At 38.3% G+C, this 19606-nt stretch overlaps 1 protein-coding gene and 1 non-coding gene across 4 annotated transcripts in view; one reads left to right on the top strand and one right to left on the bottom strand.

Annotated features, from left to right (window-relative positions):
• The window catches only part of RAB6A (RAB6A, member RAS oncogene family), a 61865-nt gene extending 54470 nt beyond the window's left edge, over positions 1–7395 (top strand). For all 3 annotated transcript variants that reach the window (XM_075546254.1, XM_075546253.1, XM_075546255.1), the window contains exons 7-8: positions 4550–4616; positions 5334–7395. In XM_075546254.1, coding sequence (XP_075402369.1) covers positions 4550–4616; positions 5334–5398 — 132 coding nt within the window. In that variant the 3' untranslated portion in view covers positions 5399–7395. The remainder of the gene's footprint in view (positions 1–4549; positions 4617–5333) is intronic.
• On the bottom strand, positions 3969–4075 carry LOC142447486 (U6 spliceosomal RNA). Its single transcript, XR_012784185.1, has one exon. It is a non-coding gene; the product is annotated as a U6 spliceosomal RNA (small nuclear RNA).
• Positions 7396–19606: the final 12211 nt, after the last annotated feature.

The following is a 19606-nucleotide window of genomic DNA, read 5'->3' as shown; positions in this document are numbered from 1 at the left end:
TCAATGGCTCATACGGAAATTTAGGTTGAAAGTGAAGAAAAAAAGTAAACTTCACGAGAGCCAAAATACAAGCTGGAGAATGTTCCACCTGAATTTAGAGACCATCTCATGATGGATTGAATACAAATGACCAAATTGTAGATGACATCAGGAGCATCATAAGGGACAAAAAGCAAAAGCTCACCAAAAAGACCATACAGAAAGAAACACCAAATGGATATCAGAAGAGACTCTGAAACGTGCTTTGAACAGAGAAGTTAATGAGATTGCACAAAATGATGAAGTAAAAGGTGGGCAGAAATTTTCAAAGAGCATCTCAATAAGACCCAAAAAATGACTGTGTTAGTGAACACAGACAGCTCCTCAGCTTGAAAGAACTAAAGAAAACGTCCAAACCTCACGTTGAAATGTTGAAGGCTTCTGTGGGCAAAACATTTTGAGTATTGCAGGAAGGATTAAAAGGTAATGGGAAAAATTCACAGAGTTACTGAACCAAAGATAAAGGTCAGCGTCCAACCATTTCAGATGTAGCATATGAGCAAGAACTGATGATACTAAGGGAGGAAGTCCAAGCTGTACTAAAGGTACTGATGAAAAAACAAGGATTCGAGAAATGAAGGACTGCAATTGAAATTATAAACGAAGTACTGGGGCATTCCTTGGTCTACACCAAGAAATTTGGAAGGCATTTATGAAGCCTGCCAACTAGGTGAGATCTATATTTGTGCCCATTCTAAAGAAGGGTGTTCAACAGAGTCTAGAAACAATCAAACAATGTCACTGATACCATATTGCATACATTTTTTTTCTGAAAGTAGTTCATAAACAGCTGAAGCAGTACACCTACAGGGAGCTGCCAAAAATCCAAGCGGGATTCAGAAGTGGATGTAGAGGATATCATTGCTCACGTCTCATAAATCTTGGCTGAAAGTATAGAATACCAGAAAGATGTTATCTTGTGTTTCATTGACCTTATAAAGGCATTTGATTATGTGTGTCATAACAAACAATGGCTAAAATTGTAAAGAATAGGAATTCCAAAGCACGGTAGTCTTCGGTATGGATTACATCATTATGATAAAATGAGAAGTGTTTGGTTATGGATTTCACTGTCTTTGAATTTATAATCAGCTCATGGAAGCAGCAACCTAAAAATCAGTGATGTGCTGCATTGGTCAGATTTCTTGCAAATGACATACTTAAATGTTAGAGGAACTATGTCCCTTTGCGACCTAAGCCATGGTATTTTTAAAAAATCATTTTATTGGGGGCTCTTAAACCCATCACAGTCCATACATCCATCGTGTCAAGAACATTTGTACATTTGTTCCTCATCATTCTCTAAATATTTTCTTTCTACTTGAGCCCTTGGTATCAGCTCCTTATTTTTTCCCTTCCCTTCTGCCATGGTAATTTTAATAGCTTCATATTTATATGAAACCCAGGCAATGAATAAGAACAACTGAATAACAATTGATGATTTTGAATCATGGTGATGATAAAGAATATACTAGAGGTGCGAGCGGGGAGGGAGGGGAAAAAGGGAGGACCTGATGCAAAGGGCTTAAGGAGACAGCAAATGCTTTGAGAATGATGAGGTTAATGAATGTACAGATGTGTTTTATACAATCGATGTATGTATGGATTGTGGTAAGAGTTGTGTGAGCCTCTAACAAAACGATTAAAAAGAGCAAAAGGAAGATAGTGTTCAGAAACTGTTGGAGCCAATAATTGTGCATGTCCTCTTGATAATGATGTATGCTTTGCTACAATTATGTAAAAGCCCCCAATAAAATGATTTACTTTTCTAAAAAAGAATAGTGTACTATAGACTGCCAGATGAACAAACAAATTTGTGTCTGATGATAAAGTAGCTGCAATGCTCCTTAGAAGAAAAGAGCAAAGCTTTGTTTCTCATACTTTGGACAAGTTATCAATAGGGGTTAGCCCGTGGAGGAAGACATGTTGAATACAGCAGGTGGTCAGTGTAAAAGAGGAAGCCCTTAAGTGAGATGGATTAACACAGTGGATCCAGCAATAAACTGAAACATAGCAACAAGTGTAGGAAAAACATTATCTTTCAGCATTAGTTTCTAGAGTTAACATTCATGACTAGGAAGTCTGAAGTGTATTAGAATTTATAGATTTGCCCTATATTTTCCCTTTTTTGACTTCTATGGAATCTTTGTTCAAAACATTCAGGAATAGTAGCCAGGCTCTGTCCTATTCTGGTCTTCTGGCAAAGGAAGCAATTCTTCCTGGAGGCAATGAGCCACACATTCTTCTTCCTCTATTGCGCCAGGCAAACAGTATAATAATAATCACCCTCCACTCTCCCAGCATCACCCCTCACACCCCTGGTCCTGAAGGTATCGTCCATCCTAGATTCCCTGTGGCTCCAGCCCCCATATGCACCAGTGTACAGCCTCTGCCCTATCCAGGCCTGCAAGGTAGAATTCGGATCATGGTAGTTGGGGGAGGAAGCATCCAGGATCTGGGGGAAAGCTGTGTTCTTCGTCGGTACTACATCGCACCCTGACTGACCCATCTCCTCTCCTAAACCCCTCTATGAGGGGATCTCCAGTGGCCGACACTTGGGCCTCGGGTCTCCACTCTGCACGTCCCCCTTCATTCACTATGGGTGTGTGTGGGTGTGTGTGTGTACTTTTTTTTCAAAGATAAAAATAAGAAAAGCAAAACAAACTCAAAAACTTGAAACGTCACAGTCTCTGGTTAGTCTTCTGTAACTGTGCTCAACTTTGTAGATGATAGAAGCTTGACCATTTCCTTGTGCATGCTTTGCTGATTAATGGCTCCACCAGGATCACTCGTAGTGCTGTGGTATTTGTTAGGTTGCTAACCACAAAATCAATGGTCAACCTCATCTCCCTACTGCACAACAGAAAGATGTGGCTGCCTGTTCTTCCAGGTGTTTAGTATTGGAAATGCTACAGATGCCTGAGATGAGTCAATCAACTTGATGGCTGTGTGTAATGAATCTACCAGTTAATCTTTGGTTTATTTTAATTGTTACTCCAGCTTAGTATTTCACCTATAACATGTCGTGTTTCTTCTTGATTGAATTTAATTTAGCAATATTTATGAGACACGTAAATTCTCAACACTTTGCACACTGTGCTTTTCAGCCAACTGAAATTTTAAAACTGCTTTTAAATCTCAACTCAAATGACACCTCAAGGTTTTTCCTGACCTGAGAAGAGGACCTTCTTACATCAGTATTTTCATATAATTTTGTATTCTCTTGCTTTATAACACTCAACACTTTGTGTCCTAGGGAATTGTTTGAGCCTTGCTAGATTGTGAGCTCATGTAATTCAGAAATGACATCTTGCTCATTGCTCTGTCCCAGAGAACCTGAGACGGTGCCACAATTAAACAGGTACTTGGTACAATGGAATTACATCACCTGTGCATTTAACTCTGATACTTGTATTCCTAACCAAGAGAGAAAGAATTAAAATAATTAGTTTCTTCTGCTATTCTGTACCTACGACCAGGTGTAAGATAAGAAGTATAAAGCTGTTTTTCATTGTACTAATTTCCATTCCTACATACCTCTAATAGTAAATTCTTAGCCAGCTTGTGGGTTTTTTCTTTGAGATATTTTTTATAACATCATACTTCAGATAGTGCTCAATCCAATGATAAAGAAAATGCCAGCTGTGTTGGATTTCCTGGGGATTATCAAGAGTTATTTCGACCAGATTAATCTTTATCATATAAGTGGACTTCCCAATTTTGTAGGAAAGCTTCATTAACTTTTAATGCTACTTCCCCCATTTATAAGCCCCACCATATCTGATTCACAAGCCTAAATTTGTGAAAGATAAGTATGTCTCTGTATAGTTTTACTAAATTAATATTTCCTTATTCCAAGTTCCTGCAATATTTTAGTTTTATGACTCAAAATAGTTGCTGCTTAATTCATAATTGTTCATGTCTTTTTTTAAAATATGTAACGCTTCACGAATTTGCGTCTCATCCTTGTGCAGTGGCCATGCTAATCTTCTCTTTATCATTCCAATTTTAGTGTATGTGCTGCCGAAGCGAGCATAATTGTTCATGTCTTATCTCACTAGTTAGAAAGCAGGAATCATGTCTTTATATCTCCTTGTATATAGTATACTACTTTTCTTGTAATATTCAAAATTTATAGAATGAACAGACATTTCTTCTTTTGAAAATGTATTAATTGGGAGTTAATACACATATCATTCCATCGTTCAGTCACATCAAGCATAATTGTACAGTTGCTACCATAGTCTGTTTACAAACATTTATTTCTTGGACTCCTTGACACTGTCTCCCTTTTACCCCATCACCACGCCACCAAACCCTTACCTACTTGCTGTCCTTGGTTCATCAGTCCTGGATTTGAACATACATTTTAAATATACTCATGATGTTAAAGTCTAAGGGATGAATAACCCGGGAGAGCCATATCCTTTAATTCACCCGATGGTCATTCACCTTTACTGGATACTATTTGCTCCATTTTCATTTTCAGTTATCTTTCTCTTTACCACAGCTCTTTCGACGTGTTGCAGCAGCATTGCCTGGAATGGAAAGCACACAGGACAGAGGCAAAGAAGACAGTATCCTTTTTGTTTCATCAGAAAATTTTATTGTAATTCGCGTGTTTAGATCCTAGTGTGTTTGACTAAGATTATTGTGCTGTTGCCTTTTACAGCCAGGAACTGATGGCACATAGAAGCTCAGATTTCTACAGCTAATGGTTACCTATATGCACCTTTCCCAGCCTGCTTTTCACTGCGTTTATTCATTGAGAGAGAGAGAGAGAGTGTGTGTGTGTGTGTGTGTGTGTGTGTGTGTGTGTGTGTGTGTGTGTACACACACACAAAAGCAGGAAACTTTTGATCCCAGGCTTTCTATTTTGCATCCCATTGGTATTGGGCTTTTTCTAGTATTTGAGAGTTTCATTACGTATAGGCCAGAAGTACTCAAGGCTGGAGATTTCAGAAACAGAACATTCTTAATGAAGCCCATCTAATTTAAGTTGGGCCGAGGGAGTTTTAATTTTGAACCTTTTCGTGAATACATATTAGTATTAAGCCATAGAAGTGATAGCGCTTTGTATGTCACTCTTCCCATTTTTAAAAGTTTTATGTGTTCACAGCCTTTTATTAGTCTTCCTTTGTTGTTGTTCTAGACCTTTTTCAGATTTTGATTTCCGAATAGTAAATAATGACTGTGTAGACTGAAGTAAATAGGTTTGTAAGGGGCTTGCCAGGTGAGTCTGTATTCAGCAGAATTGTACTTTCCCATTTATAAATCCTTAACTTTTATTTCAGTGATTGACATAAAACTGGAAAAGCCTCCAGAGCAACCTGTCAGCGAAGGAGGCTGTTCCTGCTAATCTCCCGTGGCATCTTCAGCCTTCTCCAGAAGCTCACTGCTCTGCCCCCCAACCCCCTTACTCTTTCATTGACTGCAGTGTGAATATTGGCTTAAACCTTTTCCCTTCAATAATAACGTATTGCAATTCATCATTGCTGCCTGTCTCGTGGAGATGATCTATTAGCTTCACAAGCACAAAAAGTCAGTGTCTTCATTATTTGTATTTCACAAAAAGCCAAAAGATTTCAGCATATTCCAGTGATAACTTTAAAAATTAGATACCGTTTCTTAACATGTTTTCCTTTTTTAATGTTATGATAATGTATTTCGAAATGATGGAAATCTTAATAGTATAAATGTGGCATGTGGCTTGGTTGACGAACAACACGCTCATAACAGCACTTGCCTACCTACTTGATCTCTCCCTGCCTTTCTTCACCTAAGCCATTCCTTTCGTACGCCCTAGCCTCACCTTCCCTTCCTCAAAACAAACAGGTAGCAGAAGCAGCAGTAAGACCAGGCCTGTCTGAATTATCCTTCAATTTTAGGATTTCCACTTTTTTTAGGCCTGTTGGGCCAAAGTGTCCAAAATAATTCTTGAGCCCTGATAGAAATTGTTAAGACCTCCTTGCAGGTCAGAACTCCGCCATCAGGGTGGTTAGTGCTTGATAAGGGTTCTAAGGTCTGATGCATCTTCAAAATGAGTCCTACTGAACATATTAAGGACTCACAAGTAGGGGAACATAGAACGTCTTTCTAACCAAAACAAATGACCCTTTCACATGTGCTTTATTAGACTCTAGGAGAGAGATGTGAACAAATGCCTCAGAATAGGTTTTTAATATTGAATTCTTTATTGTGAAAAATCACCAAGTTCTAAGGAACTGTTTCTCCCAAGAAAAGCCTTTTAGAGCAATAGGTTTCTCTTGGGTTTTCTCTCTTTCTTTAAAAAACAAAACAAAACTGTGCATGTGCCTAGCATTAAGTAAAATTCCTTTAAAAAGAACTAGTGGAAGAATTCTTGTTTGGCACCATGATCAAAACTATAACCAGTAGAAACCATGGTTATCTAAAAGCTCACCAACAAGAATCCTTCAGAGAATAGCAGATACTTTACTCAGGACATTTAAGGCCAAATTGAAGAATCAACGAAAATATCTTAAATTGAAGAAGGAAACATTTTTTCCATAAGCCCTTTGGGCAGATCTGAAAAGCATGCATAGAAGAGAGGAAAGAGAATGGAAACTAAACTTAATATTATGCAGATTTATGCCTTACTTTTAGCTTTTTTTTATGTTGGGTTGCTCAGGCTGGTTTTGCTTTTTATTAGATCTGTATAGTTTGATAAATTAACTGGTGATTCAGTTTTATATTTAAACAACAATTAATTTTTTCCCTTTGGTGATATTTATTTCTCTGCTTTTTAAAAAGTAACTTCAGGTTATGGATGTTACGTTGAATATTTAGAGCTTGATCACCTTGGCAATATGTACTTCCCTTGAAACACTGCAAACACATGTACTGGGCGTGCACCCTTTTAACCGTTACTAGTTATTGTGAGGTTGCTGTGTAAGTTAATAAACATATTTGTAAATACATTGTTTACAGGAAGAAAATTTCTGAGCATCCGCTCAGAAATCCTGCTAAATTTATGTTGTAAGCATTACTTACCACAGTATAGAGGTGAAAAGATAAGAAAACTATCTTCATACTTCCTCATCTCCTCATTGCAACAAAGCCCTTTAACTGGGAACCTTACTCCCTCTCTTTCGTCTTCCTCCTCCACGTTCCACTTATTGTCACCTTGTAATATTCAGAGGGCACTTGGATTATTTATCTGAATAGAAAAATGCTTTCCGATACTCCTTGGCCCACATACTAGTAACTTATGCTCAAAGACAGGATGGAGTTGTCAAGTGTTTTTATAACGCAATCTTATTGTTAAAGGCAAGGGGTGACTCTTTTGTTTTATTTTGACATGGCATGTCCTGAAATAAATATCAATTCAATATGGCAGATGGGTCATATTCTTTATTTGGAAGAAGTTGTGATATCCGACATAGGATGATTGTCTTCCTACATTGATTCTTTTCATGTATCTTTAAGAAAATAGCCAGTTAAGTGCTTTTAGTGTTGTTTTTTGGCTTGGGGTTCTTTAATTGAAGCAGTGAAGTGTGTTCATTGTCCAGTTTTTTTTTAATAAACACAGTTTTGCTGCCAAAAATATGAATAAAACAAGAAAACAATTGTTGACTTGGTTTCCCATTCCTACCAAGATAATAAATTTGCATGTGTTTCTAGCTCCTTCCCTAGAAGAACTATGAAGGGAAAATGGAATATAGAAAAACAACAAAAGCACAACACCTGTGGAGGTGAGGGATGGGAGTGAGCAGGCAGTTTGAACCCAACAGCCATTCTGGGAGAAAGATGTAGCAGTCTACTTCCTTAAAGATTACCGCCGTGGAAACATCATGGGCTATTCTCACTGCCACCAAATCAATTCCATCTCGTGGTGACCCTATAGGACAAGGTAGAATTGCCCCTTGGATTTCCAAGACACTAATTGTTTACAGCAGCGGTCCTCAGACTTTTTAAACAGGGGGCCAGTTCACAGTCACTCACACCGTTGGAGGGCTGGACTATAGTTTAAAAAACAACTATGAAAAAATTCCTGTGCACACTGCACATCTTTTTTTTAAATAAAAAAGCAAACGGGGCAAAAACACCCAGTGGGCCGGATAAATGTCCTTGGTGGGCCGAGGCCGTAGTTTGAGGACCCCTGGTTTACAGGAATAGAAAATCGCATTTTTCCCTCTTGGAGTGGTTGGTGGTTTGAACTGCAGACCTTGAAGTTAGCAGCCCAACTTATAACCACTATTCCATCATTGTTCCCTGTAGAGTCACTAGGAGTTGGAATTGACAGCAGTGGTTTTGGGTTGGTCGGTTATAGTCTGTAAACTAGGAACACTGGGAGATTGCCTCCTCTAAGTGCCTTGGAAGCTTGAAGGTAAGACCCTAATGAGAACTATGTTTTGAGACGTCCCTGGATAGTACAAACAGATTAGCACTGGCTAATGGGCCGTTTGAACCCACCTAGTCAGAGGCACCTCAGAGAAAAAGCTTAGAAAGGTGTTTCCAAAAGGTCCTAGCCATGAAAACCTTGGGGAGCAGTTCCACTCTGCACACAGTGGATGACCCTGAGTTGCAGCAATCAGTTCGAAAGCAACCAGTTGGTATGATGGGATGTCCTCTCTGACCTTTGTCCCTTTCAGGGATTTCTTCCCAAACTAGGAGCTTACTCTGCCAAAGGAATGAGCTCACAAGCCAGAGTAGTTCGATACCTGAAAACTGCTTCAGAAGAGAAAGTGAATACCAATGGAAGCAGAAGCATTTTAAATAAGTTATGGAAAGAAAATAACAGTTGGAATCAGGATAAATATCATAGCCCAAAAAAAGTATGAAAAGTACTTGAAATATACTTGAAATAACACAAATGGATTAAATAGTACACTGGATTCCGTTGATAAATGACAACACTGCACTGAAGAATTCTTCCATTAGAAAGCTGAAAAATAAAGTTACACTCGCTAACAATTCCAGAGATGCAAGAAGAAAAAGGTTTTGAACTTAGTATTCTTAAGTACATTATGATGTTTTTAATGTATTTAAGGTTGCTTTTATTTTTAAATAAATATAGTTTACCCTGATAGTGTTTAATAGTTTTTAGTTTTTCTACAGAGTTGTAAAACCATCACCACAATTTTAGAATATTTCCATCAATCCTTCAACCCTGTATGTAACCCATTAGTAATCACTCCCCATTTTACCTCAGCCTCTGCTTTCACCTAGCTCTGAGCTAGTTTCCTTTCTGTCAAATTTTATTTATTCTGGACATTTTGTATGAGTGAGATTATATGTTTGTTTTCCTATTACAGTATTTTTCCCCACTTTTTTAATGTCTTTTTTTTTAATATGCCTTCTTAATAGTATTTTCAAGGTTCATCCACATTGTACCATCTATCAGTACTACATTTCTTTTTTTCTAATGCTAGGCAAGGGGGTTCACAAAGTTAATTGAAAAGTTTCATTCTTGGGTTTTTTCCACCAACTTTCTGACACCCCCTTGCATTTATATGATTTATCACTATTTTGACCTTGAGCCCCTGGCCCACGTAGTGCTGTTTTGATTTCTCCACTGTAAACTGACACCTCTTATACTGTTGAAGGAAGTCACTGTGAAACTCAACTTTTTTGTCCTACTTAGGCAAGCTTTTCAGAACCTCTCAATAGAAAGCTTGATTAATAGCCTGACTTGGTGGAAAGAACTCCAAATGCACTATGAGTAGACATTTTTGTCTAATTGGGTAGTTGACGGACCTCCAGAAAATGTTTGCCGTCGATTGACATTTCACTTTTTTTTTTCTTTTCTTGGTAGCATGCTCACCTCAGCTCCACTCGATGGTCCACGTGGAGGGAGAGAGAGAGCGTTTAATGGTAGCCCCGGCCCCTTTTATATTCTCTGGGGACATGCAAGCCCCCTAATTACAGGTGAGGACATACGTCACTGGAAGGGGCTGTCCTATAGGTAATACAGTAATGAGGGGAGAGTGGTCTAGGGACATACACGCAGTAGGAAGGGGAGGGATCCTAGGTTCAGGATGGAGGCCTAACTTTGACCTATTCCCTAGATCTCCATAGGAACCATTATTAGGGTGAGGACGCTTGGTCTCAGGCCTCAAGGAGGAATAGTTTATTGTCCCCAGTAGCAGGGAGTGAGGCCTGTCATGTAGTCTGGCTGACTAACTGCCCAAGAGGCTTACCCTGTAGTCTGGTTACTGTACTCTAACTACCCTGTGGAGGATGTCTAAACTTTTGACCTCTCTCCACAAGTCCCCCCTTTAACTCATATATAAAATTCAAAAGCCGCATAGGCGACATGGTTATTTTCTATACATTAAAAGCTGTCAAGGCAAAACTTCATGATCCAATTAATATAGCCAAAAATTCAGGCTTAATGGAAACATTTTAAATCCAGACATGGAGGATAAAGTTCCCCTATGTCCATCTGCTATTGGAGGAAGGTATGAGAGACTGGATACCGGGCCGGAAGAAATGGAGCCAAATAGGAATATCTGCTTCTATAGTTAAAGCTGCTGGCCACACAGCAACCAGCTATGTGCTTGTAGTAGACAACCTCAGATCAGCACCATATAGGAAGGTAAATTGAGGAACAATGCCATGAGAATGTGATTAGGACTTACCTATTACTCACAAGGGTAGGGGTCCTCCCCTACCACTAGAAACCTAACCTTCCAGGCTCCTTTGCAAGACAATGGAGGATTCGTCCTTAAACACTCTTCCCGTTCTCTGCTCCTCACAGTATGCATGAACTTCAAAAGTGCCAGAGACAGTATGATTCTCCTTCATACCCCTTAGCTTTCTATAGAAGCAACACTGACAGCCAGAACGGAAATTGTGATAATGAGCAGCACTGTTAGGCTGGAACCCAGTCTAAGAAATGCTTTGAACCCAAGCACGAGCGTCCAATTCTTGCATGCCCTTCACCAAGTGCTTAATTATATCAGAGCCAGGAGATGCCTCAAGCCTGTCTGAATGTATAGAAAATATCCTTTTTAAGCTGATCAATATCCATTGAAATGTTTCTCTTAAACCCTTGCAAATGTGTCCTAATCAAATCCCAATCATGCAATGTTACATTATATAGGTAAGGAGTTAAACAGAAATCAGTTACATTCCAATCACATAACATTGACAAGTCCAAAATCTTGATCTTTTAGCAACAGTCTGCAGTAATAGTCCAGTTACTATTGTATAAAATGTTCAGTTATGATAGAGTCCCAAAGTTTCTTAGACAGCATCTGCATCGGAAGAAATATCTCAGCGGTCAGCAAACGCCATTCTCAGGAATCTGCCAGGTCTTCTTGATATTTTGAATAACTTCAGTAGCAGGACAGGGTGGTCAGGTCACACATCAGCTTCCCTGCTTTCTTCTGGGCCTTGCTGGCTGAAGAGAAATCCACCTATCTCCTTTGCCTGTGAAAATATAAACAAATAGCCCCTCTCTTCAGGGTATAATTAACCTGAAAAAGGAATTATGATTAATATTGGATGGCTTCTCCATCTCTTCCTTGTCCATCGTTCTCCAAACGTGGTTGCGTCCTTTTAAAGGAAGTCCATCAGTTTTATTCTGTAAAAATATAAATGCATAACCCTTTTTCCAGGTGAATGGGCCTGGATCCCAAATGCAGTTTCCATCATTTCAGATTTCTTAGGATCAATTTTCTCTGTAGAATTGAAAACGTGTTTATTTTCCCTAATTTTATTACAAGGTTTTAGTAAGGAGAAAAATTTTTTGGTTAAAATGACTAAATGAACTTTGTCACACATAAGATTCCTCTTCTCCCCCTTCTGTTTTAACAATTTGGATTTCAAAGCACTGCTAGCAGTCCCAGTTAACTTGCTAGCCTTTGACTCAGTATAAGGGCTGGTTAGATAGCCTTCATTGTTAAGTAAATTTTCACTCCCAGCTCTCAGAGAATCTAGAGAGCTAAATTGTGAGAACTTCTTATACTTTGAAAGACTGAAAAAATTCTTATTAAATTTGTTCATCTGTTCTTTAAGTAACTTACCAAACAGATATTTTTTTCTCCAAGCTTACTGATAAGGTTACAGGCTCAATTAAGCCGCTTTGCCCTTCAGGCTTCTTACACTGTATGATTTTACAGTCTTGCAATTGCCTCTCTTGGTTAACTTAGCTCATTTCTACCAAGCTGGATTTAGAAGAAGTTAATGGTAGGGTCTTAGGCCCTCCTGAATGCCCTAAAGAAATATCCATACATCCAAAGTTTAAAAACCTTTTCTCTTCAATTTCTAATTCCATGTGGGGGCACTGTGGTTTCCCCACAACAGCATTCCAGAAGACCCCTTGATTTAAAGGGTGGTCAGATTTCTTAAGTACTCTTTCCTGATAGACATACATTTTTACTCTAGGAATGCAAGGAAGCAAAAATTGTCTTAAGCGATCTCTTTTATAAACCATGATATATCAGAATTTATTACTGCCTTAACTTTTTCATAATCCTGTTCAATAATTCCAGCAACAATCAGAACACCTTGAGAATTTACATTAGACTTTCCTAATAAACATCCCATAGTTCTTTTAGTTTGCGAAGCCCAATTACCACTCTTAATAATTTCTGATTCAATTACAGCTTTTGGCTTTACTTCACAACTCTGATCCAACTCCAGTATCAACTTTAATTTCTTGAGTACTTAGGTTAAAACTTCCTGATAACAACTGTATTACTCTTTCAATAAGAGGCTCCTGTTCTTTTGAATCAACAAATTGCTGTGAGGGCTTCTGAACCATCTCTTGGTTACTCAAACCAACTGCAGGGAGAACAGAGGCTGGGCTAGGTCTGGTCTCCTGCTGTGAGGCTGGGAGACGCCTGGGATTTCTGCCATTCAAAGATTCTCTTGCTGGGTTAGGCAGAGGCTTTGCCTTATGAGCTCTGTTAGGCGGGACTTGGATCCAGCTCCTTCCTCTGTTTTCCCGCTAAGAAGCCTTTGCTAATGGCGGCCCTTCACTGTTGAACTTTGAGCGAAATGGACTCGACCAATAAGTTCCTTCCCTACAGCGGGGGCAGAGTTCAGGTTCTTTTAAACCAGAATTAGGTGGCTCTGGCGCAGGCCGCAGACATGTCACTTTTTTTTGAAAGGAGAAAAACCACTCGTATACTTGAGGTTTTTCCCATAGCGCTATCCTTGTAAACTGTTAACATCACAACAGTTTCTGCAACATTTTTCCCATGCAGGAAACAAAATTTCATAGCAACATACTGTTCTTTTAAATCGGCCATCACAAAAAACAAGGTTCAAATGAAACTGCTTTTAGGAAAAAATTCACTGTGACCAGAGAGAACCTTCCCAGGAGACACTACTGGGTGCGCTTAGAGCAAGTTGGTCAATGCTTGCCTAGGGGAAAAATGCATAGGTTCTTTTGAGTACCCCCTCTGTAGGTGTTTGCTAACATGTATGCACATAATAACAATGTAGCCCTCTATCTCTATTGGAGCCCTGGTGGCACTACCAGGTATCCATTGGATTACTAACCACAAGTTCAGTGGTTCAGACTCACCAGTTGCTGCACAGGAGAAAAATGAGGCTTTATGATCCCATAAAGATTTACAGCCTCAAACATTATGTCATTATGAGTTGGAATTGACTTAATGACAGCAGGTTTGGGTCTCTAGTACACTAAATTCATACTTAGAATTAAATTTACTATTCAGAATTAATACTGATGTCTCCAATATATTATTGTGGATCATTTTTGTCTCTTCCCCTTGTTTATTTATAACATGGAGAGGTCTGTCTCACATCCATCTGGCAGCCATTAACTTCATTATTCAATTCATAGTGTCAGAACTGTTACCCTACATCCCCAAGGAAAACAACTACCCACTAGAATACAATGCTTATGCACAGGTACTTTGACTTTAGTCCTGTGATTACAGTAGAACCTATGGACGCTAATTCCTTCTGGAAGGAGCGTTGATATGCAATGCAGGCAAGTTCCAAATCAATTTTTCCCATAAGAAATAACAAAGCAGATTAATCCGTTCTCAACTACCAAGTTTTTACCCTAACCTTGCCTTTTTATATAAAATATTACACAGGAATTTCAAAAGTTCAGAGTTAAATAATGTAAATAAAAAATTTTTTTTAAAGTTTTTAACTACAATATGGCCCTTACTTTGAGATTGATGAGGATCTGGATCTGTGGACACAGATGTAGAGAGGAGGGATGGAGAGAGAGAGTCATTGTTTGCAAGGGGAATCCCATAAAATCTTCTTAACTGTTTTTAAAAAGCGTTTACTAAATTATCAACAATATCTTTTGAGATTTAAAAACAGTACAAAAATACACAAAAACTAAGAAATTTATAGCAAATGCTTGGAACACAGCCGCAAAAGGTTTAAACTGCCAACTAATGCAGAGTGACCGAAACACAAACTGCTTTTGTTTACAAAAATCATGAGCGTCAGGTCGGATCCTGATATTTTCTTCGAGCTCCAATGCAAAATTTTCTCAACATTGTGTCGACATCTAATTATGTCGAAGATTGATGCGGTCGAGTACCAGGGTTCTGTACTTATTTCCAAAGTTGCTTTGGTCAATAACCTTTCCTTCCTATTCCTTTCACTGAGATGGCCGCAAATATTTGTAATACACGCAGTCTGCATGCTTTCTTAGGAAACCCTGACTACTTCCTAAATGATTTTGTAATTTTTATTTGGTTATATTGAAATTCACCCTTTGGGTCAATAAAATTCTGAGTTTTGACAAATGTATAATACTGTGTTATTACAGAATCATGGAAAATAGTCTTACGACCCTAAAAATTGCTTGCACTTCCTTTTTTCAACCCTCTTATAACCACCTCTGGCAACCACTGATTTTTTCACTATCAAAAAAACCAGAAGAAGAAATAAAGCATTTGCCAATGAGTCTTATTTCAGCTCCTGTGAACCATATTTGTGCCTGAGTAGAACTGCCCCTCTAAGGTTTTTAAGGTTGTGACCTTTTGCGGACAGTTCCCTTGGCCTTTCACCTGCGAGGCTGCTGGGTGGCTCTGAGATGCCATGAAGAGTGCTTGACCGATCACCTGGAGGCTCCGACTGTCTGCAGCTGCACTTTTCCAAATGCTATTCTGGGGTAGTAATTTCAAACTGCTTTCACTTAACAACATGTACTTACAAGTTCATGTCTTTTTGTAGCTTTTAAGCTCATTTCTCTCACTAATACTGTATATTTCATGCTGTACCACATTTTGTTTATCCATTCTACTGAAGGGCATCTTGGTTTCTTCCAGTTTTGTGTGCGTGTGTGTGTGCAGGGGGGCGGTGTTTTAGTAAGTGTGTAATATCTTGCTTTTTCATTGTTTTAGTTTGCAGCAACTTTTCATATGCCTGTTTGTCAACAATGTGTTTTTGGTGGGGCATCTGTTCATAACTGCCCATCTTTTGGTTGGCATATTTTGCTTGCTTTTGAAGTTTTAAGAGTTCTTTGGTTTGGATTCATGTCCTTTTAGATAATGTTTTGTAAATATTTTATCCCTTCTGTGACTTTTTTTAAACTGATTTGATTTCACTTCATATGGATGCTCTTTATCAGAGTGAGGGCACTTCCTTCTCTACTTACTATGCTGACTCATTTTTGTGTGAGTGGTATTGAAATAATCTATGTCGATTTAGTTAATCATATTTCTCCTTTATTGTGTTAACAATCACAGTGATAGAAAGTTGTTAGCATACATAAACCTGCCATTTTAGCCAGCTGTGGGTGGTCAGTGCAGTAGCATAGTACATTGACTATATTTCCAACCATCACCACTGTGTAACAAGTGTTATCACCTATGCAAAAACACTGTACTCATTAAGCAGAATGGTTAATTTTGTTAAATTTTGAAGTTAAAACAACCTTTTGTACCTGAGATAAACATACCTGGTCAGCTGATTTATCTTTTTCTGTGATGTTGGGTAAGCATTGGATTCAAAACCACGAGCTGGTCCGCAGGAGAACAGTGAGGCTGTCTGCCCCCAGAGATTCACAGCGGTGAAATCCTGTACCGAGCCTCTGAGAGTCAGAATCAACTCAGTGGCAGTGGGTTTTGGCTTTACATGTATGGATTTAGTTTGCTAGTGTTTTGTTAAAATTTGTTATGCTTATAATTTCCTGAGATGACATGCATTCAGGGTGGTATGTCCATAGATGGTTTTCATTTCCAGAGAGTCTTCAGCATATTATGCTAACCTTGTGTACGTCAGGGACGATCCTTCCTCTGTTTTTTAAGTTTTCAAAGGATTTGTCCCCGTCACTTAAATTGTCAAATTTACTTGCACAGAATTATTCATCTTTTTTACTGTTAATTTGTGATTTTGCACTTCAACTGATTAGTCCTCAGCCCAGGTTCAACTCTAAATTTTTTTCAGTTCACCTGTTTTCCATTTTATTATTTCAGTTCTCTATTTCCCTACTTAGTTTAATTTTCCTCTTTACATTTCTTTTTGAAAGTTAGTTTATATTTTTATAATTAGAGTAGGAGACAAATGAACCCACTGGAGCAGGAAGAAGTAAGCATCTTCGTCTGGCATTTGATGAGATGTTTATTAACTACATTTCCGTCGCCGTTCCATGGCAGAACATACGGTGGCAGTTGGGGACTTTCAGGCCTGAAGCCAGGTTACTCTTGTGTTCCATAACTATGTGGCTTGCAGTAGGTAATGGGGTGCTACTTTGTTCCCACAAATCTCTCTCCCAGTCTGCCTCAAGGAGGACACTGCTGGGTGCACTCCATCTGAGTCTCTAGGCTAAGGTACCTCTTTTGATGAACAACATCCTGCTCAGACAACTCTTATCATCACATCTTGAGAGATGACTGATTTCAGTCCAAGGAACCTGGTGACGAGCATGGAAGAGACAAGTAGCCAATTTGTTTGCAATGTCAGGATGATTCTTTGTGTGCTTGAGAACCTTCTAAGGAAACCTGCAGGTGATGATCATATGGAAATTGTAATAGCCTTTCAGGCTACACAGGGACTGGGTGGAGGATCCTGAAAGACATGCTCTGTCCACAATCACCAGCCCCTCATTAGCAGCCCAGCAACTTTGTCTAGATTCTTAAGACAGCGATTTAACTTACTAATTTATAATCCTTTCTTCCTATTATAAACATTTAAAATTATAAATTTCCTTTTAATTCAAGATTTTAATATTTTCCCTGTGATTTTTTAACCTATGTTTTTTGGAAGTATGTTTCATATCCAAATATTTGAAGCTTTTCTAGATATTTGTATTGATTTTTAATTTGATTTTTCTGTGGTCTGAGAAAATATTCTGAAAGGTTTTATTTGAAATTTGTTGAGACTTGTGTTTTGAACCAATTTTACAGTCCATCTTGATCACATTGTTCATGTACACTGAGAAAGTACTATGTATTTATATTAGGTGTAGTGTTAAATGTCCATTAAGTCTGATTCATGTTTAAATTTTCTATATTCTTATGAATTTTGTCTCTACTAATTACTAAAAATGCTGAAACATTGGTATTAAAATATCCCAATATAATGATAATTTATCTCTTAGTTCAATCCATGTTGCATTTTAAATCTGTTACTAGCATGTGTGCATTTGTAGTGCTTATGTCTTTTTTATGTTCTCTGTTTTTCTTTATAAATTGTCTTCATTTCTGGTCATAATTTTTGTCTTGATTAACTTTAAAATAGCTACTCCACCTTTCTTTACCTACTGAACATTCAGTATACCCTTTTCCAGCCTTCTGCTTTATCACCTTTGCTGTCTTTGTGTTTCCTCATGCATTTTTGTATAAAGCATAGGGTTGGGTAGTGCTTGTGAGAGTCTAATGAGTTTACTGATTATTGCTTTTAGCTCATATATGCTTAATGTTAATATGTTTGGATTTTAAAAAATATATGTTTGGATTTAGTTTGGTCATTTTGCTGTTTGTTTTCTGCATGGCTCATGTTTTTGAATAATTTCCATTTTGCTTTGTTTTGGTTTTCATTTAACCTCTTTGAAATGCTTTTTTTAAAAAAAAAATGCTTTTTTCAGTGGTTACTCTTGGGATTATAATTTGCATCTTTATTACCATATCATTGCACTACTCAAAAGATACAAGAATAATTCCGACTTGTATTTGAGGTTTTATCCATATTTTTATATCTTGTTTTGGATTTATAATTCTCATTGTTGAATATTATTTGTTTTGTGAATATACCAATAGATATATTCTTTTATGGGAATTGTTTCCAGTGTAGCATTGAACATAACTTTTTGTGTGTTTGTGGCATTTCTATTGATTGTACTCTAGGATTAGAATGTATGGATCAAAAATCATCCTTGGTTTGCCTTTCCCAGTAGTTATACCCATTTTCACTCATACCAGCAGTGTATCAGATTTCCAGTTCTTCCACATTAATACTTAATGCTGTCTTTTTATGTTCCACTATCCATTACTTGTAATCTTCAGGTGAGAATGTAGAAACCATTTTGATTCCAACTTTTTTGGACACTATGCTGAACAAACAAAACACAAAGTGTGGGTCTGATGTGGCTCTTGTGTCACCTCTAGTTTAAACTGTGTTGTCTGTAAGGATTAGTGTTTGTCTTAATGTGTGTATGAATAATTAAAAATCTGTCTTAGACGGCTGGAATAATTAAAATTTTATGCTGCATTCTTAGTAGTGGAGAGATTCTGAAGCAAATTGTATCTTGAAGATCCATTTACAGCCCTAATACTCTGTCCGATCAGGCAAATGGAAAGCATGTGGTAGAAGTATAAAGGTTTTTTAATCTGGGGGTGGGGGTGGGAGAATTTGGGGGGTTGGGGTAGAGGGAACAGTCAGAACAAAAGGAAAACAAGAAGTAGACACTAGGAGACACTTGCGCCAAACAGCTGGCTGCTTGTGTGTGTTGGGGGCTGTAGGGTATTGAATAAAAGGTTTAAAGTGTGGGATTACAGAAATCGGAATTTTCATCTCTGAACCACGTTTGATTACCCAGCCTTTCTGTAAAGTGTGGTGCATTCATGTTCTGGGCAGGGGCAGGGGCATGGTGATGACATGAAGAAACGCTTGGATAGTAAAGGGAAAACACCATGCATCATTTCTCGTCAGTGTTTCCAAATGGGTTCACACAGACTAGGATGTGAGGTGACAGGAACCACCTAGGGAGCAGCTGGCTACCTCTCCCCATCACACACTGGAACAGGGATGACAGCACTACAGTGGAACTCTATTCAGCACGCTTACCCATCCTTGGCATGTCCGGGGCCTTAATTTGTGACTTTGACCAAGACTTGTGACCAATCCTCTTGTTCTAATAATACTCACCTTCCTGATTTGATTGCTGAAGACAATATGGGGGCATAAGCAAATGTGGTGAAGAAAGTTGGTGTGGTGCCCAGCTATTAAAAGATAAAGCGTCTGAGATTAAACTTGTGACCATCTAGCAGGGAAGCAACAAAGCCTAAATGGAAGAAGCACACCAGCCTGTGTCATCATGAGGTATCAACAGAAATAGGTATCAGAAGTTCAAAAACAAAGTTGATATGAAGGAGTGTAGACAAAGTGGAAACCTAAAACCCACCTGTAAGATAACTGGACAGTCCCTCACGGAATGGGT

The sequence above is a fragment of the Tenrec ecaudatus genome, chromosome 4 (genome assembly GCF_050624435.1).
Source record: "Tenrec ecaudatus isolate mTenEca1 chromosome 4, mTenEca1.hap1, whole genome shotgun sequence".
In the NCBI taxonomy this organism is placed as follows: Eukaryota; Metazoa; Chordata; class Mammalia; order Afrosoricida; family Tenrecidae; genus Tenrec; species Tenrec ecaudatus.
Note: the sequence above shows the minus strand (reverse complement) of the source record. Positions and strands in the feature narration are given on the sequence as shown.